Below are 19966 nucleotides of genomic sequence, written 5' to 3' on the forward strand. Positions count from 1 at the left end.
CTTTGTCAATAAAGGAAATAATAATGGAATAAAAACAGAAAAATTTCCTGGATACCCCTTTCTTTGGTTGTACATTTTCAGAAAAGTTAGTGATCCCAGTTTGTGTGGGTTTTTTTTCCTGCTTTGTTTTTTGTTTTTATTTTATTTTATTTTATTTTTATGGATGCAATCCACATACTCACAAAAATGCATTTTCCTTACAAATGTGGAACCATTTAATGGGAAATAAACCGACTTTCCATCAGCATAAGATTTATTGCCAAGAAGCATTGTTAGAACAAATAATCGACCAAACACAACTTTCCCTACTTTGTGTGCAAACACACACGCACACACGTATCCCACTGGTGACTGATTCCTCATAGGCATAAAAGTATCCCGGAAACAACTACTGTCACGAATCCAACAGGACAGTGAAGCCAGAATAGTGAAGTCTCATCAAATAAGAGAAGGCGCTTCTGGTTGGACCTTTCAAAGTAAACGATGTAACTTTTATAAAAGTGGTTTGCGCTTTTATTCTGTCTCTAGTTTTCTCAGATGTGGCGATAATGTCGGTGAATTTAGCATAACTGTTGATACTGATGCCGTCTTAACGATGTTTGCCAAACTAAAAGTAGTTGTGGTATTTTATTTTGACAGTAAGATTTTTTCCCCCCTGAATATCCGGGTAGCTTGACGCGGTGGGACAAATGAAGTTCATAGTCCACAGCTGGTGATGGCGGATGTTGAAAAAGAGAGCATGAAGAATTACCACATAGCTTCGGAGAAAATTAACCCGGAGGCCAGTCGCTATCCTTACTGTATAGTGTGGACACCTATCCCCGTGTTATCGTGAGTTATCGCTTTTTGGCTAACTGCTCCAGAATGTGCACGAAGTGACAGCACTAGCTTAGCTAGCTAGCAGACGCACAGTACCTTCCTGTTGCTGCCCTTCTTCCAAAAATGATTTATATTAGATTACCTTCGCTGCTAACAAATGTCTGAGTTACAGCTGTGCATGAAGAACGGTTACATTTAATGAGCACGGTTTAAACTGGAGATGTTTGTACGTGCAAATATAAATATGCAGATACTTGGATCACCGATACGAAGCAAACAAAATGGTAAACATGCCAGCTGTTAAGTGATATCCTTAAAGTCAGGCGTTGAGGACTTTGGGTCAGTAGTCAGTGTTATAGTTCTGCAAAAGTATATCGTACTCAAACTTTTAATATGACAATGCAGTTGCTTTAAAACTCATACTATTGCCTTTGTTTTCAGTGATATTACTAGTAAGTATTACACTAATCAAACGTGTGTGTATGTGTGTTTGTGTTGGCTTGTCTAATCTCAACTTTTGCAGTCAGGGCCTCTTAAATAGTACTTCAATGTAGTTGTGGTAACTTTGCACGTTTGTTTGTGTTTTGTTTTTTTTAATTGTTTCTGTCAGATGGCTGTTTCCCTTCATTGGTCACATGGGTATCTGCACTTCCACTGGAGTCATCCGGGACTTTGCTGGGCCTTACTTTGTTTCAGTGAGTACTGACTGAAGTTGTGCAGCAAACAATCTTTTAGCCTTTTATGTTGTATTTACTATGGTAAAATGCCCTTGTTCGTGATAGATATGAGCGTAAAGAGCTCACTGTTAGTTTTAACAAAGGGTCCAATAAAAATCGGACGCGCTGTGCCTTGCGACCTGTTGCCTTTAAATCCAATATTTCTCAGTTGTGACACAGAATAAAAAATAGAAAGGAATAGATTGGCTGTACATCTACAAATATACACTGTACAGTATGAGCAAATGAAGGCACACCACTATTGTGCTTTAATCTGAGACATCTATTTTTTCCAGTAGGACCAGTAAGAATGTTTCACAGTAGTGCAGGAAATCATTAATCAAGTGTGGTTTTAGTGCTACAAAGTACTCTCCCAGTAATCTCATGAGCATTTTCATACATTTGCAGTGCCACCGCTGGATTATGCTGTGCTGTGGTAAAAATAGCGATGTTTGGCGTTTGTGTCAGAAAACATTCTGTCTTTGTGGCTGTAGAAATTCCTAAAGAGAGCTTTGTTGTGCAGCACTTTTGTGTCATCAAACTATTGTTTAACAGATTCTTTAAAAATTCTAGCTAAGAAAAAAGTTTGGAACTAGTTAATAACAGCCCGCTATCCAATATTTATAGCACATAAAATTGCCATGATTATTAATACATAAAGCAAACATGAAGCGAAGGATAATTTATTAATAATTTGTTTTCCTATTTAGGAATTTAATAATACCCAAATATGTTGTTTTGTTTTTTTTGAAACATTCAGATTTGTTTGTTACAAAATGTCATTTTCTTTTATGGGAATGGAAGGTACACCATTGCTTGTAATAGAAGAAAGAGTACAGAGCTTGCAGCTTGGATCCATTTTGACTTGTATACACAAACAAGCGAACACAATAGTGAATCCTAACAAACAGGATGTTAGACCCATTTCCTAAATTGATGCTAAACTACATATTCCGGCTATTAGGGTGCTGAAAATGTCTCTGGTGCTGCTCATTAGGCATCATTATTCAACCTTACATTGCTAAATAGTTTGCTGAACAAGTTTTGGCCTAATGGTGGTGTCTTTGTTTAGTGCTTTGATGTAACCCAGCCACCCAAAAGAAAAACCCCAAACAACATAAAACACGTTTCAGTGACCACAGGTGACTTAAAGAAATATTTCATCTTTTGCAGGAGGACAACATGGCTTTTGGACAACCAACAAAGTAAGTAAATAAAAATCGTATTTGAATGTAATTTCAAACGTATTTTTAATTAATGAACGACTTGTCTCTTTACATCTGTCATACACAACAATAAAGTGTTTTTTTTCCTCAAATCCAGATACTGGATGCTTGATGTAAGCAAGGTTTACGCCAGCGGCTCCAATGCCTGGGACACAGCTGTGCATGACGCTTCAGAGGAGTATAAACACAGGATGGTAAATATGTGGTCTGTGTGAATGACTTTTCTTCACTTCACAGTTGAGGCAATATTGGGAATGATTCTTGATAATGTTGTCTTCTCCAAAGCACAACCTATGCTGTGATAACTGCCACTCGCATGTCGCAATGGCTCTGAATCTGATGCGATATGAAAACAGCACTTCCTGGAACATGGTCAACCTCTGCCTCCTCGCTCTCATCCACGGAAAGCATGTGAGGTAAGACAAGCTCAGTGTGTATGGAAACCTGAGAGACAGAAAAACAGTTGATGTGGAGTTTTTAGTGGGCAAACAGTGCAACAGGAAGTTATTGATGACCTACTCTGGTGTGTATCAGATATTGGTTCAGTACTGAATTCAAATAGCTAGGCTGAATAGTGGATCCATTCCTTTCCATTCTGCATTGTTCTGCGTGTACTGCACCACACATCAGCAGCAATTTACTGGCTTACTGGAACCTAAACGTAACAGTGCATGAAGAACAACTAAGATCAGTCTGGAGGCATTTCCGGTTGGCTATGCCAACAAGCTCTGTTTGTCTCTTATGTGCTCTATACTGTCTGTGGGATGAGATGCACATACAGTGAAACAGAGAGCAGAGAAGGGAGAGAAATTGGAGTAATCCTAACTGACAGCAACCAGTCCCCAGCTCATCCACCGATCAGTCATTTTGATCAAAAGCTTCACTTCGTCATACCAAAGATTGATTTTCAAGCTTGTTAGAATTGTACACAAACTTTTTATTTTGCCTTATGTACTCTATTTCCGTGCATGTTTATATGGTTCAATAAGTCACTTCACCGGTTTACTGTTTTCCTGACAAAGTATTAAGAATTCAGGAGAAGCTTACAAACCCATTTAGAGGCTCAGTTCATGCTTATTTTCTTTCTTTCTTTTTTTTAAACATCTTGTAGGACTCAACTGTAGACTGTTGCTAAAAAGCAAACACAATTATTAATCACATGAATCTTCTATCCAAATCGAACCTCAGTTACAATGATCTAGTGATGTTTTACTCGATGTTTCACTTGGTCCAGATGAGCATGAACAGATTAACAGTATCCTTTTAAAAAAAATTCAATCTACCGGGGAGCACTGAAGTGAACTACTTTCAGAGGAATGCACATAGTATTAGTGACTATCATCCTTATTCTCAAGATATCTGAAGGCTGTCTACCTTAGAAGGTGATACAGTGCAAGCCCTGTACTCCACAGCTGCTCTCTTCAAAGCCTGCCTAAGAAGTAGGGCTGAAGCCTGTGAATGAGGTTTCTCTGTGGAATCCCAGGGGTTCGGACATAATTTCACAGGTATGCCTTGAACCTGTTGTGTCTCAGGACAAGAGAGAGAGACCTGATTCTTGGGGAAATAATAAGAGTGTATATAGGACATTACTGGAGTGTCTTTAAATTATAGCATGACAATAAAAAAAAACTACACATCCCAGCAAAACTGCAGTAATTGTCAGAAAGTATCAGGAATAGATGAGACCTCTGAAGTTGTCGCAGTCACTCAGTTATTTTTTTTTTTTTTAATTATTCTTAATTGAAAATGTGCTCTGACTACCTGCTTGGTGATTAAAATATTAAAGGGTTGTTTAGTATAACTTAATCACTCTTACTTAATTATGCAGAGCGGCCTCAATATTTAGTCTTATTTGATCTAAGGATATTTCTTGTGACTGCTTTACTGGTCGATTAAACTCAAGAAAAAATCTTGCTATTCCGCTAGTCTTCTCACAGATGCCACAGAAACGTGTAGCCCTTTGTACCTTATATACTATGGTGCACATACACACAGAGACACACACACACAATTTAAGTTTGCTGAGTGTGGCTTAACAGAAGCATCGCTAACATCATCGACCTTCTTTTCTCTCAAGTTGATGTCCGCACGGCTGTATAGAATTCGGAATTTTATTTATACAGCGCCAAATCACAACAACAGTCGCCTCAAGGTGCTTTATATTGTAAGGAAGACCTACAATAATACATAGAGAGAAAAACCCAACAATCATATGACCCCCTATGAGCAAGCACTTTGGCGACAGTGGGAAGGGAAGAACTCCCTTTTAACAGGAAGAAACCTCCTAGAGAATCAGGCTCGGGGAGGGGCGTCCATCTGCCACGACCGGTTGGGATGAGAGAAGGAAGACAGGATAAAAGACATGCTGTGGAAGAGAGACGGAGATTAATAACAGCCTGTATACAATGTCGTTAAATGTCCCTGCGATCAACTGAACATTTGCTACTTTACTCCGACACAGCGTACATGCAACCCTTGCTTTCTAGAACATTTAGAAATGTCTTGTGTGGCTGGCATCAGTTACTTTCTATTTTGCTTGTTTATCCCAAATGTTAAAGTCCAGTCACCAGTGTGTGTGTGTGATGTCTGTGCTCTAATTAACTTATTTTTCTCTTAGTTTTTTAGCTTTCCACACCAGCTGCTTGTTTTGCCTCTCAGCAGGGTTAAACAAAAAAAATTAAGATGTGCATATCATCTACACTGATTGTTGCCATAGTTACAGGAAGAACAAGGTTGAAGATGCCATGTCCCTTGTCTTCTGCTGGTCATTATAAGGGCCGTGGTTGGGATGGGAGGGGGCTCATAAAAAAAAAATAAGAGCTCATTCCCCCGATTTGTATTTGTGTACATCACCACATGCATGCTTGTTTCCTCACCTTGGTTTTCCTGTCATCTCTCTCCAGCTGTGCAGGCTTTCTGAAGACCTGGCTGCCTTTTCTGATGCTCATGGGCATCGTCCTTACAGTGGCCCTGGCCCTCAACCTCCGGTGACCTGGGAGCAAGTCTAGGGACATGGTGGAAACCCCCTTGTGGGTCAGATGTGGCGCTGACCTTTGAACAACACAGGAGAGGGGAAACCAGTGAAAAAGACTCCTCACCTCCGAGAGAAGATTGATGGACAGGATTGTCCAGGACGAGCTTGATTGCTGATCACTGGCTTTACTGCCGTGTGGATGCTGGAATGTCCCAGTTGTGGAAGTCCATTCATAATCGCCTGCAATGACTAGGACTACACAAAAGCATTTATTGGATTCTGAATATTAAAAGTGTGACTGGCGGTTTAAGCCATTGCCGCCTGCAAAGTGTAACAGTAAACAGTTGAGAAGAAGTACCTACATTGTTGAACTCTTTGAGGGAAACACATCCATGCCTTGCTTTCAGATTTTACTCGGATTGGGATTGTAATCCCATGATTCAGTGCTTCCAGGATGCCAATTTTATAGCGAGGAGCACCAACATGTTAGTTCAGTTAGCTGCCTTTCTGCAGGAATCTATTGCATCACATGCTTGACCTAACGTAGCTCTTCCACAGCAATGCAACGTCTACCTAAATACACAAAAACAGTTCGTTTTTGTGCATTTTCTTACTCTGTAGGATATCAAAGAGTTTGCATCTTCAAAAGGGAAATATTTTCTCAGATCTGTTGGACATGCATTACACATATCACCTCATGGTACTGTTATCTATCAGTGCAACAATTGTAGCAACCTCAATGAATGTGGCTGTGGTAGAAAATTAGAGAAACGAAGAGAATAGAGAAGCTTTTTTGTGAGACCAGCACAGACTGTGTCCTTCCATATCTTAGTCTCTCAGTAGTGGAACAGTTTGTCTGTGACTCTAAAGGTGTTGATGAAAAGCCAGCTGATGTCAGAGGTATGAAACCTGCTGCGATTTCGTTTTGTTGTCCCTTTGCTGCGTTCGACTTTTACGAGAAAAAGCCAGAGTCAGTGCCTCAAAACGACCTCTCTTTGCATTTTCAGCTTTATGGTCGTTTTTGACTCCTCCTTCTAAAAAAGAAATATACATGATGGTTGGCACTCGAAATCCGTTGCCATGGCTGTCGTGAGCAGCTTCAAATCCCCTCATTGTTTGCAATCAAACAGGGAAAAAAGTGTTGAGCCCTCTCTTTGTCTGCGGTGCTGCCAGAAGCAGCAGGTAGCCAGGATCCTCAGGTTTTTTCACGCTCACCAACCCCTGTTGAAAATCCCCCGTTTCCACCTCGGCGCCTGACCAGCGTCGCTCGCTCCTGCTGTTTTTCACCTCTGCAGATCAGATTGGAAGGTCATTGTGAAATGTCAGCACTGTTTCGCAAAGCTTTGATGTATACCGACCAACATCCTGCAATAATCCAAAGTAGATGTCATTTAAGTGTGAGCTTAGAAGGGGTTTTCTGTAGTAACTCCAGGGCTAACACCATTTTCAGGCTCCTGTTGGAAGCAGAAATTCTGTGGCCTCTAGTTCTGTGTGTTTCACCCATGTTGCCTGTAAATACTTACACATCAGACTGTACATCAGGTGCTCTTTATATACTTTGCTAACTTGAACACTCTTCAGATTTGAATGGCTCTCTTTACTGTACTTGTAATGTCTGCTTGGCAGTGAGGCAGACCTGTGCCTGGATGAGTGTTTGTGTGTGTTCTGCACATTAGAGAGAGCATGCACTTGCATGCCAGCATGTGTGTATTGCATGCATGCGAGAGTGAAACTGTTGGAGAGGGATGTTGGTGGTTGGCTCATAGCTATCGCTTCTCGATTATTAATCGGCTGCATATCATTGCAGCAAACTGCCTAGTAATTGATTTCTATATTTATTACTCGGTCTTTCCCTTAATTTCTTTAAAATGTTCTGTATTCACTGGTAAAATTGAGTGAAAATAAATAAAATATTAGATTGTACCAGACCTGCCTCAGTTGATGTTGATCTGATGCCTGTTTATGTGTTTGAAGGGGACAATCTGGATCCCAACTAGATTGGCAGCTCTCTATAAAATATAAAAACATTATTTTAGTAATACTTTAAAGATACAGGAAGAAATGATCTAGGGTAGACTTGAACCCAGCCATCTGCAGTAGCCTTTAATATAAATGAGTTGCCTTCTCAACCAGGTGAGATGTAACAACACCCACAGGGGAAAAGGGAAGCTGCTTTTTAAGCCTATTGTAACATGAAAATTGATTAAAAATCATCAGTGATTCCAGTGGAGTATCAGTGTAAGCATAACACACGATTTCCTAGTATTTGTAGATAATTAGATTATTTTCCGGTTATTAATTTGCACTGCTGAAAAACTGCTGTGATGATCAAAGAGTGAATAAATTTAACTAGCTGGGGTCTGGATCGTCAGCTTTGTGAGTTCAGTCAAAGTTTAAAAAAATCAAATGTGGTCAAGTATTTGTTTTGTTCTGGGGGGAGAGTTTCCATTTTTCGTAAATGGAAGATTTCAAATGTGTGTATTGCTCCCTTTACAGAACAGAACAAACTGCCTGTAACTGGAGTGAAAAGGGAAGGAGACACCAGTGCACAACTGAGCTACAGGAACACCAAGTCTGGGAAACTGATGCCTCACAGGTGTTCTGGGAATCCATCCTACTCGTTGTACATCCTACATGCGCACAACACCAAATTAAGTAGCAAACGGTCCTACCTTTATGAATATTAGCTAGAAAAATACTCTGACGGGTAAAATGAAGTGCCAAACAATGCTACCTTTGTGAATGTTACCTACAAGCATACTTTAACGGGTAAAATGAAGTGGCAAACCGTCCAGGCTTTATGAATATGAGCTACAAGCATACTCTGATGGGCAAAGCTAAGTGGCAAACCATCATATCCCACTTAAATTTGTGCTGGAATTACTCTGTGACAGTAGAAATGTGCATAAACTACTTACGGTAGGACTTTTTGCCAAAATAGGATGGTTTGTCAGAACACCGGCACTGAAGAGGCAGCAGCAGTGAATTACATCTCTGCTGGTTTGGGAAGGGAGTAGTACACACTAATGAATGAAAACTTCACTTAAAAAAGTCCCCATGAGATGGCTCATATTTCTTAGAGAAAAATAATTCTGATGAATAACTTAAGTGAGCATGCAAAGACCAGAACCATGTAAGTAGCGCATAAGGCTAATATGATCAATAAGACAATTAACTCAGCGAACTTGGGCAATGAGACGTGTAGTTGTAACCTACATGAGGCCTTTTGTAGAGATAAAATAAATAAAAGGTGCTTTTTGCTTCATAAAATAACATTTATTTGGAGTGGTGGAGTAGGTCAGTATCCCTTTAAAAATGCATATGTATGCCCTAAGATGTCAACTATTTGTTTTAAATGACTGAGCTGAGCAGACTACACTGTGAGTTGTGTCCAAGAAGGAGCATGGCTTTAAAGAAAACGTGGAAATGTGCTCATTATGCCTAAACTGCAGTGACATTTAAGGTGCAGACTTGGTGGACCTGTCTGTGGAAAATCCCAGTAGAAACAAAGAGTAAAGTGAAAATCCCTTTGGTGTTCTGTAATTGCGCTAAATGTCAGAAAACGGACGGCAAACTGTGTCTTTGAATGTGAAACCTGTCCTTAATGAAGCAGCTCATTTAGCGCGCTTTGAGCCATAAAAGGCAGTGGAGGAATGAATGGTCCTTTTGAGAACAGCCGGCAAGCCTCACAACATTGCCGCCTCTAACACATAAATATAAAGGTATATTTCTGAAAGAGAGATTGTGAAGATCAGTAGTACTCTGGGCCTATTTATGGGCGGCCATGTGCGGGAATGCCACACTGAGTGGGGATGATGTGAATGGTTTTAGATGTTGCCTCCTGCGGTGCCTTGTTGTATCCAGGAGCCGGGCCCTGGAATGCGGAGACCTGTGGTCACAGCGATTCAGACTGCTCACAAAAGACAGTTGGGATGCTATTATTAGTGCCACCATCCATGTATACCTCTACCAGTCTGCAATGTCAAAAACCCTCCTTTGTTTCTCTAATCCCAGCATATCTTCTATGCTGCAGAGATGCAAACTCTGAATGTGTCCGATATCCAGCTTTAATACGTATAAAAGTTATTATAGAGATTTGTGGCTCTGCTTTTCTCTCTTGAATTCGCATCATTCAGTCGTGACTGCTGTGTTTCATCAGGGCTGTCAGCAGGAGGGATGATGTTTTAAGACTGAGTCATGATATGCGAGCCTTGCTCATCTTTAAATACTCTCGGAAGTCGTTCAGGTAGTAGTCATTGGAAGTTGTCGCAATAAATTTATAAAGAAGAGGAAGTCCTCGCAGCTTTCATACTCAGCTGCCAAGTGGCCCAAAGTCTCATTATCCTGTAGATCATCGTGGTGTTAAAGAAAAGGGGGGATCAAAGGCTCAAGGTCTGGCCCCCAAACACTCCTCCCCCACATTTAGCGCACACCACCTGGGGAGCTGGGAATGACGATTATGTTTGCTTGTTCTTTGTTCTGAAATAAAACCGTTAAAGTCCAGAATTCATTACATTCACATTTATATTTGAGTGCAGAAAAAAGGAGAGAGAGAGAGAGCGCTGAAACCCGGCCACTTTCTCCTCCTCATCCATCCTTCATGCCTGCGCTCTCTGCTCGGGGCTGAGGGGAAGATCTCGTAGATCCGGACGGAGAGAAGCCCCTCCCCGCAGATCACTGCACTCCTCGATGGTCCTTTTAACTTCATTGCTGGAGCAGAAGCAACGCCCCGAAGGATCAAACACCCCCTCTGATCAGCACGACCCTCACTTTTGTTCTCATGGAAATCTGAGCCAGCCTCCCGGCCACACTGCATAGATCCAAAGTTAAAGGCGCATTCCCGGCCGGGACAGCTCGTGATCATAATGTTTCGGTGGAGCTGATCGTTTCTCCCCGTGTGCGTGTATTCTTTGTCGCTGTTTCTTGCCGCCGCTCTCTAACCGGACACTTTTTTGTTTTCCTTTCCAACATGCTGGATTTGACGCAGCGCATTGTTTTCTGCGCGCTCCTCGCCTCCGTTTACGCGTCTTGCCCTCCGCGCTGCGAGTGCTCAGAGGCGGCTCACACCGTGAAGTGTGTCTCCAAAGACCTGCAGAGTATCCCGACTGGGATCCCGGGATACACGAGGAATCTGTTTATAACGGGGAATCAGATCAGCCGGCTCGGTCCGGAGTCGTTCAAAGGGTTGGAGAATGTTACCAACCTATCTCTGAGCAATAACAGGTAAGAAACTCCCTGTGACCTCTGGGGCTCTTTGTTATTGTGCTAATGCAAAGCTCCGAAGGACTGAAACTGTCTATGACAAAACTCTGTTTTCTCATTCTTCACATGTCCCTCATTGTTCTTGAACTGCACCAATCCATTGGTTTAATTTCTGTTACCTGTCTCCAAAGTAGTGGGACTGTGTTAAAATGACCACGTTCAGTTATCTTTCAGGTTTGATTTGAGGTAAAAGTGCTTTCATTCTCTCAGTCTTGGTGGTGATTGTTAATGATGTCTCATCTTCAAATCCAGAATTTCTGAAGTGGAATCCCTCACCTTCAAAGGACTGCACAGCCTTCGCTCTCTGGATCTGAGCAACAACCAGCTGGCTGTTATTTATCCCGAGGCCTTCGCCGTCCTGAACCAGTCTCTGCGGGAGCTCAACCTGAGCCGAGCCCTCTACAACCACTCTGCGGTGACCAACTTGAGCACGGCTCTCCGCTGGAGCTCTCTGGAGACCCTGAGAGGACTGGACCTGTCGGACAACAGTCTCATCTTTTTGCCCCCTCGCATTTTCTCCTACCTGAGCAGCTTGCGGAGGCTCCAGCTTTCCAACAACTCCCTGGTGGCCATCCAGAACTCCACCCTCTCGGGTTTAGAGCAGCTGGAGGTGCTCGACCTGACGCTCAATGCCCTCAAGACGCTGTCAGAGGAGGGCCTCCAAGAGCTGGACTCCTTGCCCAGAGCTGCTCTCCTGCTGGGAGAGAACCCGTTCACGTGCACATGTGGAATTGAACCTTTTGCACAGTGGCTCAACAGGTCACAGAATCGCATAAGAGACGTCGAGAGCCTCACATGCGCCTTCCCGGCCAGCATGAGAAACACGTCCTTGCTTGCCATGGGGACGATGACTCTGGGATGCCACGAAAGAGATGCTGCGGCAGACCTCGCTCTGCAGACCTCTTATGTCTTCTTGGGTATAGTCCTGGGCTTCATCGGCCTCATCTTCCTCTTTGTACTCTACCTCAACCGCAAAGGCATCAAGAAGCGCATCTATGACATGCGAGACGCCTGCAGGGAGGTGTGGGAAGGCTACCATTACCGCTTCGAAATGGACTCTGACCCCAGGTTATCACAAGTCTCCAACAGCGCTGATGTGTGAGAGGACATTTTGCTGTATTTTCTGATGAGACAGACTTTCTCACCCCCACACACATGTATCAGTAGAAAAGTGTAAAAAATGTACAGATGTGTAAATATATACAAAGCAACATGTTCAGAGCCTTTGAGCCATGGTGACTGAAGCATGCACTGCCCATCTCTCCCCATTTAAGCTGAACTATCGCTATTCCTTTGCTGTCCCGAGTGGGCACGATTGTTCCAAAAAGACTATGCTGGCTGACTTTTCTTATATCTGCTCCTGCTCTTTATGTACTCCACAAAAGTAACAGCAAGTGCCTAAAGTCAGGTATTGTTTCCCACATGGCACAGTCATTCAGTATTTAGCTGTTTGAAAAGAAGCAACAAAACGCTGCCATACAAACTCAACACTATTAAAACAAACCTCTGGGAATTTAAAGCACAATCACTCATTCATCTTTAAACCATTTCACCCCCACCTCCTCCCTCCCAGGGTGCTGGAGGGGAATTAAACCACCAGAAAGCTTTTCCAAATGCTCTCCTTTAAAAAAAAAATATCACCGCTCTGCTCCTCTTTGGCAGTCGGATGAGAGGGAGGGGTGGACAATCCAGCGCAGACCAGCGGAAATCTTCCGGCCCCCTTTTTCTGCTATTTTTTTTTTTCAATGAAATGTCGCTTTGTGTCAATTCCTTGAGTTTTATTGTCAAAATGATGAGAACCAGTCCCCAGGCCCGAGGCCGCTGAAAGCAGTCTCCCTCCCTCTCTCCCTCCCTAAAGACAACAGGCTGCTCTGGAGGCTCTTTGAAAGAAAAGTCTGGCTCTCCACATTTTTCTGTTTAAGGGATTTTTTTTTCTGTCTTTCCGATGATAAGATACAGATGATTCTGAAACACCAGCTACATTGTTTCATTCAGCAGTTTGCTCTGACCAGTTAAGGGCATTAAATCTTGTGAAAAGGATGAAAGAATATGCTCTTGGCTTTTAGTTTTTCATTTCGAGAGAAGTGTCCTTTTAGGGGAAGTTGTTTTTCCAATAATTCTTCGTTCACCTCTTTAACATCCAGAAGGTCACCAGTAACCATCTAGGGTCAGGGGTAGGTTTATGGTTACTTTACCACCACCCCCCACAAACCCTGGGCTCAAACCCTACCCCTGACACTTAGGTGGACTGCTGATGATGCGGTGGGGGGGGTTAGAAATTAAACATAAATGTGCATGCATCTCAATCCAGCATGGTCAAAATAAATCAAAATGTATCCTTACAGCATATTTATTTCAGCCATTCTCGACTTTATAGAAGACAAAAGCGCTTCTCTCAGGCCTTCTGAGGCTCCAAATTGATACAAACACACACAGAGCGGATGGCAAGCTGCCATTCATCAGTTTGTTTATTACCCACATTTCTAGCTGTCTGTGGGGCAAAGGAGGCCTGGAGTTAAGTGAAACAGCCTCGCCTTTGTTTGATGCCAAAGTAGCATCTTCATCCCATCAAGATGTTCTCCATACTCCCCTGATAGCGGCCCAGAAGCGTTTATAACCTGGAACCAGTTCACTGCATGTGGAATGACAAAGCATTAGAAAGTTGTACATGTCTACTGTCATTTAGCCCAAATGTAATCTTGTGCGTTATGCAAACAGCAGAAATGAACGTACTGTTAATGTCCGGACCAAACTCCCGAGGTATCATTTCTCCCGAGCTGCGGCACCACATTAAGCCGGGCATTTACTCGGCGAGGAGAAAACAATTGAGGCTCGTACGCCGTGCACAAAGGGACGGCTCGGGTGGCGAGACGCCTCAAATGAGCTTTGTTTTCCGGCGCTGAAAAGACGCCTTGTTGACACTCATTCTGTTTCTGTTTTCACAGACGGCCATTATGCTGTCACGTAATAGGATTCACTCACGATGACAAAGTCGAGCGCTCTGATCCAGCTATTGTTCAAGTGTCATCATTCCTAATAATCTCCTCCTGGGGGGAAAATCCCGGGAAAAGTTTTCATTTGGCATTACGCAACGTGTCACAACCGGGGCATTAAGCCGGCCACGGGTCATTGGTGTCAATTTGCAAGACAGAGAGAAGAAGAATGATTCCCTGCATGTCATTACTTCTGTTTTCACTCATTAAAGTGTGGATTTGAAGCAGTGCCTTTTTGTCTTTTTATGAGTCTGCCTGTCTGAGAAATGTATGGTGTGCTTGCTATATGGGCTGTGGGAGACTGCCTCAGCAGGAATCCAAGGAAAAGAGAGGAACCTACAGACCCATCCAGGCGCTCTCCATTACTCCCTGTGCTAAAGAGAGGCTTGTTAAAAACAGGGGGAAAAAACTGCTCCAATTACTCCTCTCCCTCAGACTGCCGCACGTATCTGATTAAAAGATCATGTCTCTGTTTCAGTTTTGCTCACCATGTCTTGCGTTCCCACAGGCTGGTTTTTTTTAGGTTTCTTTTGAGGAAGCAGTTTTAAAAAGTGTAACAGCTTTATGTTCCCGTGCAGCGTGCGGTTCGCGCAAAATACATATTCAAAGGATTTCTTTCTCACTTATTCCTCTGGAGCGCAGCAGGCTTTTGATTTTATACGCCTGCTGTCTCGGGGAACATCTTGGCGCCATTACATTGGGCTTTAATGGCCGTGATAGAGAATATGCCTTGAAAGCGATCGCCACATCTGCGAGGAATTGAACATGTTAAAGAAAAAATAAAAATAAAACCCACAACAGTCAGCAGCGTGATGACAGAGACCAAGTGGCATTTCCACCTCCCCCCACTCCCACTTTCCTCCACTGGCATGGTATGACAAATACAGCTGTCTCTCCCATCATGGGGATCATGTCATTATTTACATTTGGTATAACTGAACTGTACACACACTCTGCTTCAGATCCAATGTGGTGCGCACAAACCTTAGTCTTGCTAGACTTTTACTATAACAGCTATCTTGATTGTGGCATGAGGTCAGCGAAGTCAATGGCCCAGCTTCTCAGATGTTGCCTATCCATCATCTCTTACAAGTCTGCTCAGTGAAGGTGGAGACTAAAAACTCCAGTGGGGTACTTACCCATTGTTCTGCTGCTCACTTGATCAATGAGGCTAATTGTGTTTGCCAGAGGATGCAAGGAAGGAGGAGTTGGTACAAGTGGCCCAAGTGCCCATTAAAACCAACTGGCCTCCCATTTATCATTTTTATAAGGCCTGGAGCTAACCGCACATTTAGAATGGTGCATACGCGTACAGACTGCCATCATAGTATCTGCAAAAAACATACGATGTGTATGTTTGGTCTTTCCTCAAACAAATTAATGGTGCAAATGAATAGTTTGTATTTAGCTTTACCGAGATATATATCAGATATATACCATCAACAATCCAAGCAAGTGTTGAAGGAGAGACCGCAATAAGCGGCAGTATCATCGCAGCTTCAATTTTCTGACACAAAACAAGCGACGAGGACTGAAATTTCAGTTTGAACTTATTAAACTCCACAAATGGATTCGATTTGTGCTTGATTGCACAATCCCTCTGTCCCCGCTTTGTGTAAAACCGAGTGTGTGTGTGTGTATGTGTGTTTCCGCATGTCGCAATGGGATTCTTCATGCTCTTGAAATTCAAACAAAAACCTCTTGGTGCATAACCACAACGAGTCCCCAGACCCGTGATAAATGAGAAACAAATGCCTCTCAACAGAGTTTTGTATGAAAGCAACGCTTATGTAAAACATTCCACAGCAACAATGCAGCTGCCCTCTGAAGTCATCATAATCGCATCTCTATTGATCTCCAAATTGACTACGACTGTAAACGAAGAAAAAGCACTGGACTGCCAGGCCTTATACCCCCACCCTATCCCCTGTGACTTATCCCCCTCCCCGCCCCCTTTTCTGGGCCTCTACCCTGAGAGCAGAGAGTGTCCTAAAGCCTTGTTGTGGGCTCTGCTGTGTTCCAGCTGGCCGTGGACCAGTCCCTCGATTGTGGCTCGTCACAAGTTTTGTTTAGCGTTGATGTGGTCGTTGTAGGAGGATAAGGCTGGGCAGTTCTCAGTTAAAGTGATCTGTTTTCATCTGTGTCCCACTCATCTGTGTCTACTCAAAGTCTTGATGAAACCCCAAAGCCGAGGCTTTTTCCAGGTACTCGAGTTTAAAGAGAAGAGAGTTCAACTCTTTTTATGTCTCTGATTTAAGATTCTCAAGGGAGCCCAACATGGCGTAAAGATGATCACCAAACATAATCAAGCCATGCGACTGATTCAGCTATACTTCATTAAGAACTCTCTCCTCTGGCCAGTTCGCAAAAATAGAGTATGGCTGCCGTTTCTTGGTGATTATAAATGGCCTTGACCCATTTTTTAAAAAAGGACAAGATACTCACAACTCCTGTGCTACTTCATCATCTGCTTCATGCATCAATGAGCCGGGCTGGAAATGAGCAGCAGGCAGGGCAAATACGATAGTCTGGCTGGAGAGTGGAGTCATTTGAACACAGTATTGTGAGCAGTGGCTTAATTTATTGCTGGCTATGCCTTTTCTTCCAGGTTTTAGCTACAGGAAGTGATGGGAAAAGCCATTTCAACTGAAAAGTGAAGCTGCAGTTATCATTAGTTTCACAGGAGCAATGTGTCAAAAGCGTGTATGTGCAGTATGAAAGTTGTTCCTCAAATTGGAGACTTTTTAGTTACATGACAAAGCAGCTAAAGAGCTGCCTAAACTGCTGAGGAGTTGGTGGAGACCAAAACAGAAAGAGGACTGAATCTGGGACACTCCGTGTGTCAGCTGGCCAAAACCACCGTTACAAACCAAGTCTGAGGTTTCTAATGTCTGCATCAGTTCAGTCTTAACCAACATGTTTTTTTTTGTTTGTATTTTTCAGCCTGGATGCAAATATACATGAATTAGAAATAACAGATTTGCGGGACAGTTGTGGATTTACGGCACCTTTTTTTCTCTTGTTTTTGAGCATCCATCCCAGTCAGCCATAATAACAAGCCTCCACGTTTGTATGATTTCATGATTTATGCTGCGGGTTTGGATCCAGTGCTTTAGAGATCTCTTCCCACATCTCAGTGATGCCTTTGGTTAAAACTGATGACCAAAACAAAACAAAAATATGGGCAAAGTTGAGATAACTTGGAAGTGTTCTGGAAACGGCGAGGGGAGGGAGTGCAGCCGCTCCGATGATGACGAATCCTTAAGTTTCTGGAATGTGTTAGGTGTGAACTCTCCGTAGGTAGTTTGACCTCTCGCCCTCCCAGAGGGAGGAGTCTTAAGCTCATTATTATTGCCTTCATTATTTCAAATGCTTGACCAGATGCCCGAGCTGGAGGTGGCCCTACGCACCCCACAGGGATCCGAGGCACCTGATTGGTCAGGAGGAGAGAATCAGTTCGGAGGCCAAAGGGTAGATTCTTCCGGAGCGAAGACACCATCTGCTGACTGTCTGTCTCTCTGACTTTACATCATCTTGCTACATGAAGGAGTTTGATACGGGTCACTTTGAATGAGAACATCCTGTTACAGCACTGCGTGAGACATCCTGCCTGTAGTATCAGTCTCAGGTGTTAGATGTACAGTCAGTCTCTCCAAAAAGGATTTAGGTTTAATTAAACCAAGTGTAAATCAAAAGGTGCAGACTGTTACACACACTAGAACCTGCTCTAATGAATATTTTTATATTATCAATGGATTAAAATGGAAAGCTCTGCAGTTCCCTTACCTTATGGTGCTTTTTTGACATATTTCTGCTCATTATTTAGGCTTTCTGTCCCACAGCCTTGATGTTTGACACAGAACAGATGGTTACTTTCAGCCTGATATGAAACAGTGTGAAGATATGCCATTTAATGTATTGATAGCACACACGATACACGTTTTACTTATTAAATGACTTATTGACCATGAACCTTACCTTGTACAATACTGTAACCCTGAAAACTAGGCCCAACTTTAACATGTAGTCATTTTCATTTGCTTCTTAATGTCAGACCAAGCTGTGCAATTCCTATAGTCATAAATTAATAAGAAAGACATTTGATTAGTCTCAAAGTGGGCTATTTATGTTTAGTCCAAGAGATTCTGGGCTATGTGAGGCTCCAGAGGCTATGTCTCATAAAGCTATGCATTCTGTTAGCTTGGTTAGCTCTGTTAGGATGACAGAGTTACCACTTAGAGAATTTACTCATTGCTCTCAAGCTTCCAAGACTAGATATGAGCTAGATGCCAATAAAATGGGTGGTCAGTGGGTTTTGGGAAACAACTTAGGCTAACGTCAGGCAGAACTCCAGAAAACAGTCCAAGAGGTCATATACCGAAAACCAATAACATACAAGGAAACTTAAAAAAACAACAAAGAAACAAAAACAAGTGGAAGGCAAGTTGACGGCTCAAATGCTCGAATAGAGACAAGACAATCAGGAAAAATTAAAGAAAGCAGCAGGTGGTACAGCTACAGAGGACTGACTGGATAGTTGGTGTGAAAACAGGAGGGAACCCAGACGAAGACAAAAAGTAAAACCAACTAAAAGGCAGAAATGCAGATTATTTCAAAATAAAACTTAAAGCAACAAAAAAGATCTAAGAACGTATTATATTGCGAAAACTCCAGAATGAAGTCAGACTTTGACAAGAGCCAGACTTAAAGATGGATTTAAAAGGTTAAAATGTGTCCACACATATTCATCTAATGCTCATGGCTCCATATCCCCTAATGTATATAGTAGATGTCTATGAACATTGTTTTCAAGGCTAAATCTGGCCAACCTTTCAAAGGATTTCCATTTTATGTTTAATTTGGCTGAAAAGTGAAAGGTGAAAACTCATCCTTAGTCTACTACAAAGACTTCAGCCATGTACCAGTAACGTACTGCGCAACCTTCTGTTCTTTAGAGAGGTAAGAGGTGTCAAAAGTGGCACATCAGGATTACAAATGTGTTAAATTAAGTGTTAAATTTAGGCAATCATAATTGGCTGTTGTTTCAATAATTTCATTGTGCTTTTGTTTTTATTTTTTATGTGGTTTTTTTTTTCAATGTAAAAAAATATAAAACACAGTTTCTAAAGTTGACTCTAGTTGAGGAGTTTGCAGAGGTATTACATTTAGTTCCCAGTTGCCTGAAAGCACTTGATACTGTAAGGTGATGATGATCCCCTGTGATTAAGCACTTAAAATCACTGGTGACAGTGGGAAGGAAAAAGTCCCTTTTAACAGGAAAAAACCTCCAGTAGAATCAGGGAGAGGCATCTATGTGCCATAGTTGGCTGTGGGTGAGATGTTGAGGACAAAGATATGTCCTTTTTAATGACCTAAGAAGGAGACTTTTATGTTTTCTTTTTCACTAGATCATACTGTAGTTTAAAGTCAGGGATAGTCGTCTTTTCTTCAGGCTTTTGCTGGGTGGGTAGGTTCTAAACGGAAAAATTGGCACCTTAAAAAAACATGCAATGTCTTTTAAAGGGAAAATATTAGCATGATTTTGGAAGAACGCTGGTTAGCACCATCACTTAACAGCGAGGAGAGGCTTGGTTTGAATCCACTGGCTCTGCACGCTCTCCCTTGCTTTCTCCACCTTCTTCTGGCAGTCTAAATATATGCAGTTTGGGGTAAGTGGTGATTTTAAATAGATCATAGGTGTTAACGGCTGCCTGTGTCTGTCTGTGACAGTGCGACAGACTGTGACCTGTCCATTTTAGTGTATCCTGCCTTTTACCCCATGACAGCTGGGATAGACTCCAGCCCCCCCGCAACAGTCTATAATTTATTATTCCTCAACGCCATGAAGCTCTATTTTTATAAAGAACATAATACAAAACATCTACTTTTTTGCTAAATAACATGCTCTATCCTTACTATGAATACAGTTTAATTGGATTTAATCTCACATACACTGTCCTGCTACTACAAATGCAA

The 19966-nt window shown here is 42.4% G+C and overlaps 2 protein-coding genes and 1 long non-coding RNA gene across 3 annotated transcripts; 2 read left to right on the top strand and 1 right to left on the bottom strand.

The window, feature by feature from the left end:
- The first annotated feature begins 652 nt into the window (after positions 1-652).
- tmem222b (transmembrane protein 222b) lies at positions 653-7287 on the top strand. Its single transcript, XM_005450733.4, has 6 exons — positions 653-831; positions 1430-1514; positions 2709-2740; positions 2859-2955; positions 3047-3177; positions 5665-7287. Exons 1-6 carry the CDS (start codon positions 716-718, stop codon positions 5750-5752), a joined length of 549 nt encoding a protein of 182 aa, XP_005450790.1. The 5' UTR covers positions 653-715; the 3' UTR covers positions 5753-7287.
- Positions 3588-5727, bottom strand: LOC112843514 (uncharacterized). Its single transcript, XR_003215908.1, has 2 exons — positions 5638-5727; positions 3588-5126 (listed from the first exon to the last, which is right to left on the bottom strand). It is a non-coding gene; the product is annotated as an uncharacterized LOC112843514 (long non-coding RNA).
- A 518-nt stretch (positions 7288-7805) lies between the features above and the next one.
- On the top strand, positions 7806-14214 carry tpbg1b (trophoblast glycoprotein 1b). The gene is made up of 2 exons (XM_003443753.5): positions 7806-10958; positions 11250-14214. Exons 1-2 carry the CDS (start codon positions 10705-10707, stop codon positions 12097-12099), a joined length of 1104 nt encoding a protein of 367 aa, XP_003443801.1. The 5' UTR covers positions 7806-10704; the 3' UTR covers positions 12100-14214.
- The last annotated feature ends 5752 nt before the right edge of the window (positions 14215-19966 follow it).

This window comes from Oreochromis niloticus, linkage group LG22 (assembly GCF_001858045.2).
Source record: "Oreochromis niloticus isolate F11D_XX linkage group LG22, O_niloticus_UMD_NMBU, whole genome shotgun sequence".
Classification (NCBI taxonomy): domain Eukaryota; kingdom Metazoa; phylum Chordata; class Actinopteri; order Cichliformes; family Cichlidae; genus Oreochromis; species Oreochromis niloticus.

What these genes read in the sequence shown, in the direction of transcription:
- tmem222b (XM_005450733.4), top strand. Translation starts at nt 716, where the DNA reads ATGGCGGATGTTGAAAAAGAGAGCATGAAGAATTACCACATAGCTTCG. An exon ending in GCTTTTGGACAACCAACAAA is followed by an intron (nt 2,741 to 2,858) that starts GTAAGTAAATAA and finishes CCTCAAATCCAG; the next exon opens with ATACTGGATGCTTGATGTAA. An exon ending in AGGAGTATAAACACAGGATG is followed by an intron (nt 2,956 to 3,046) that starts GTAAATATGTGG and finishes TCTTCTCCAAAG; the next exon opens with CACAACCTATGCTGTGATAA.
- tpbg1b (XM_003443753.5), top strand. Translation starts at nt 10,705, where the DNA reads ATGCTGGATTTGACGCAGCGCATTGTTTTCTGCGCGCTCCTCGCCTCC. An exon ending in CTATCTCTGAGCAATAACAG is followed by an intron (nt 10,959 to 11,249) that starts GTAAGAAACTCC and finishes CTTCAAATCCAG; the next exon opens with AATTTCTGAAGTGGAATCCC.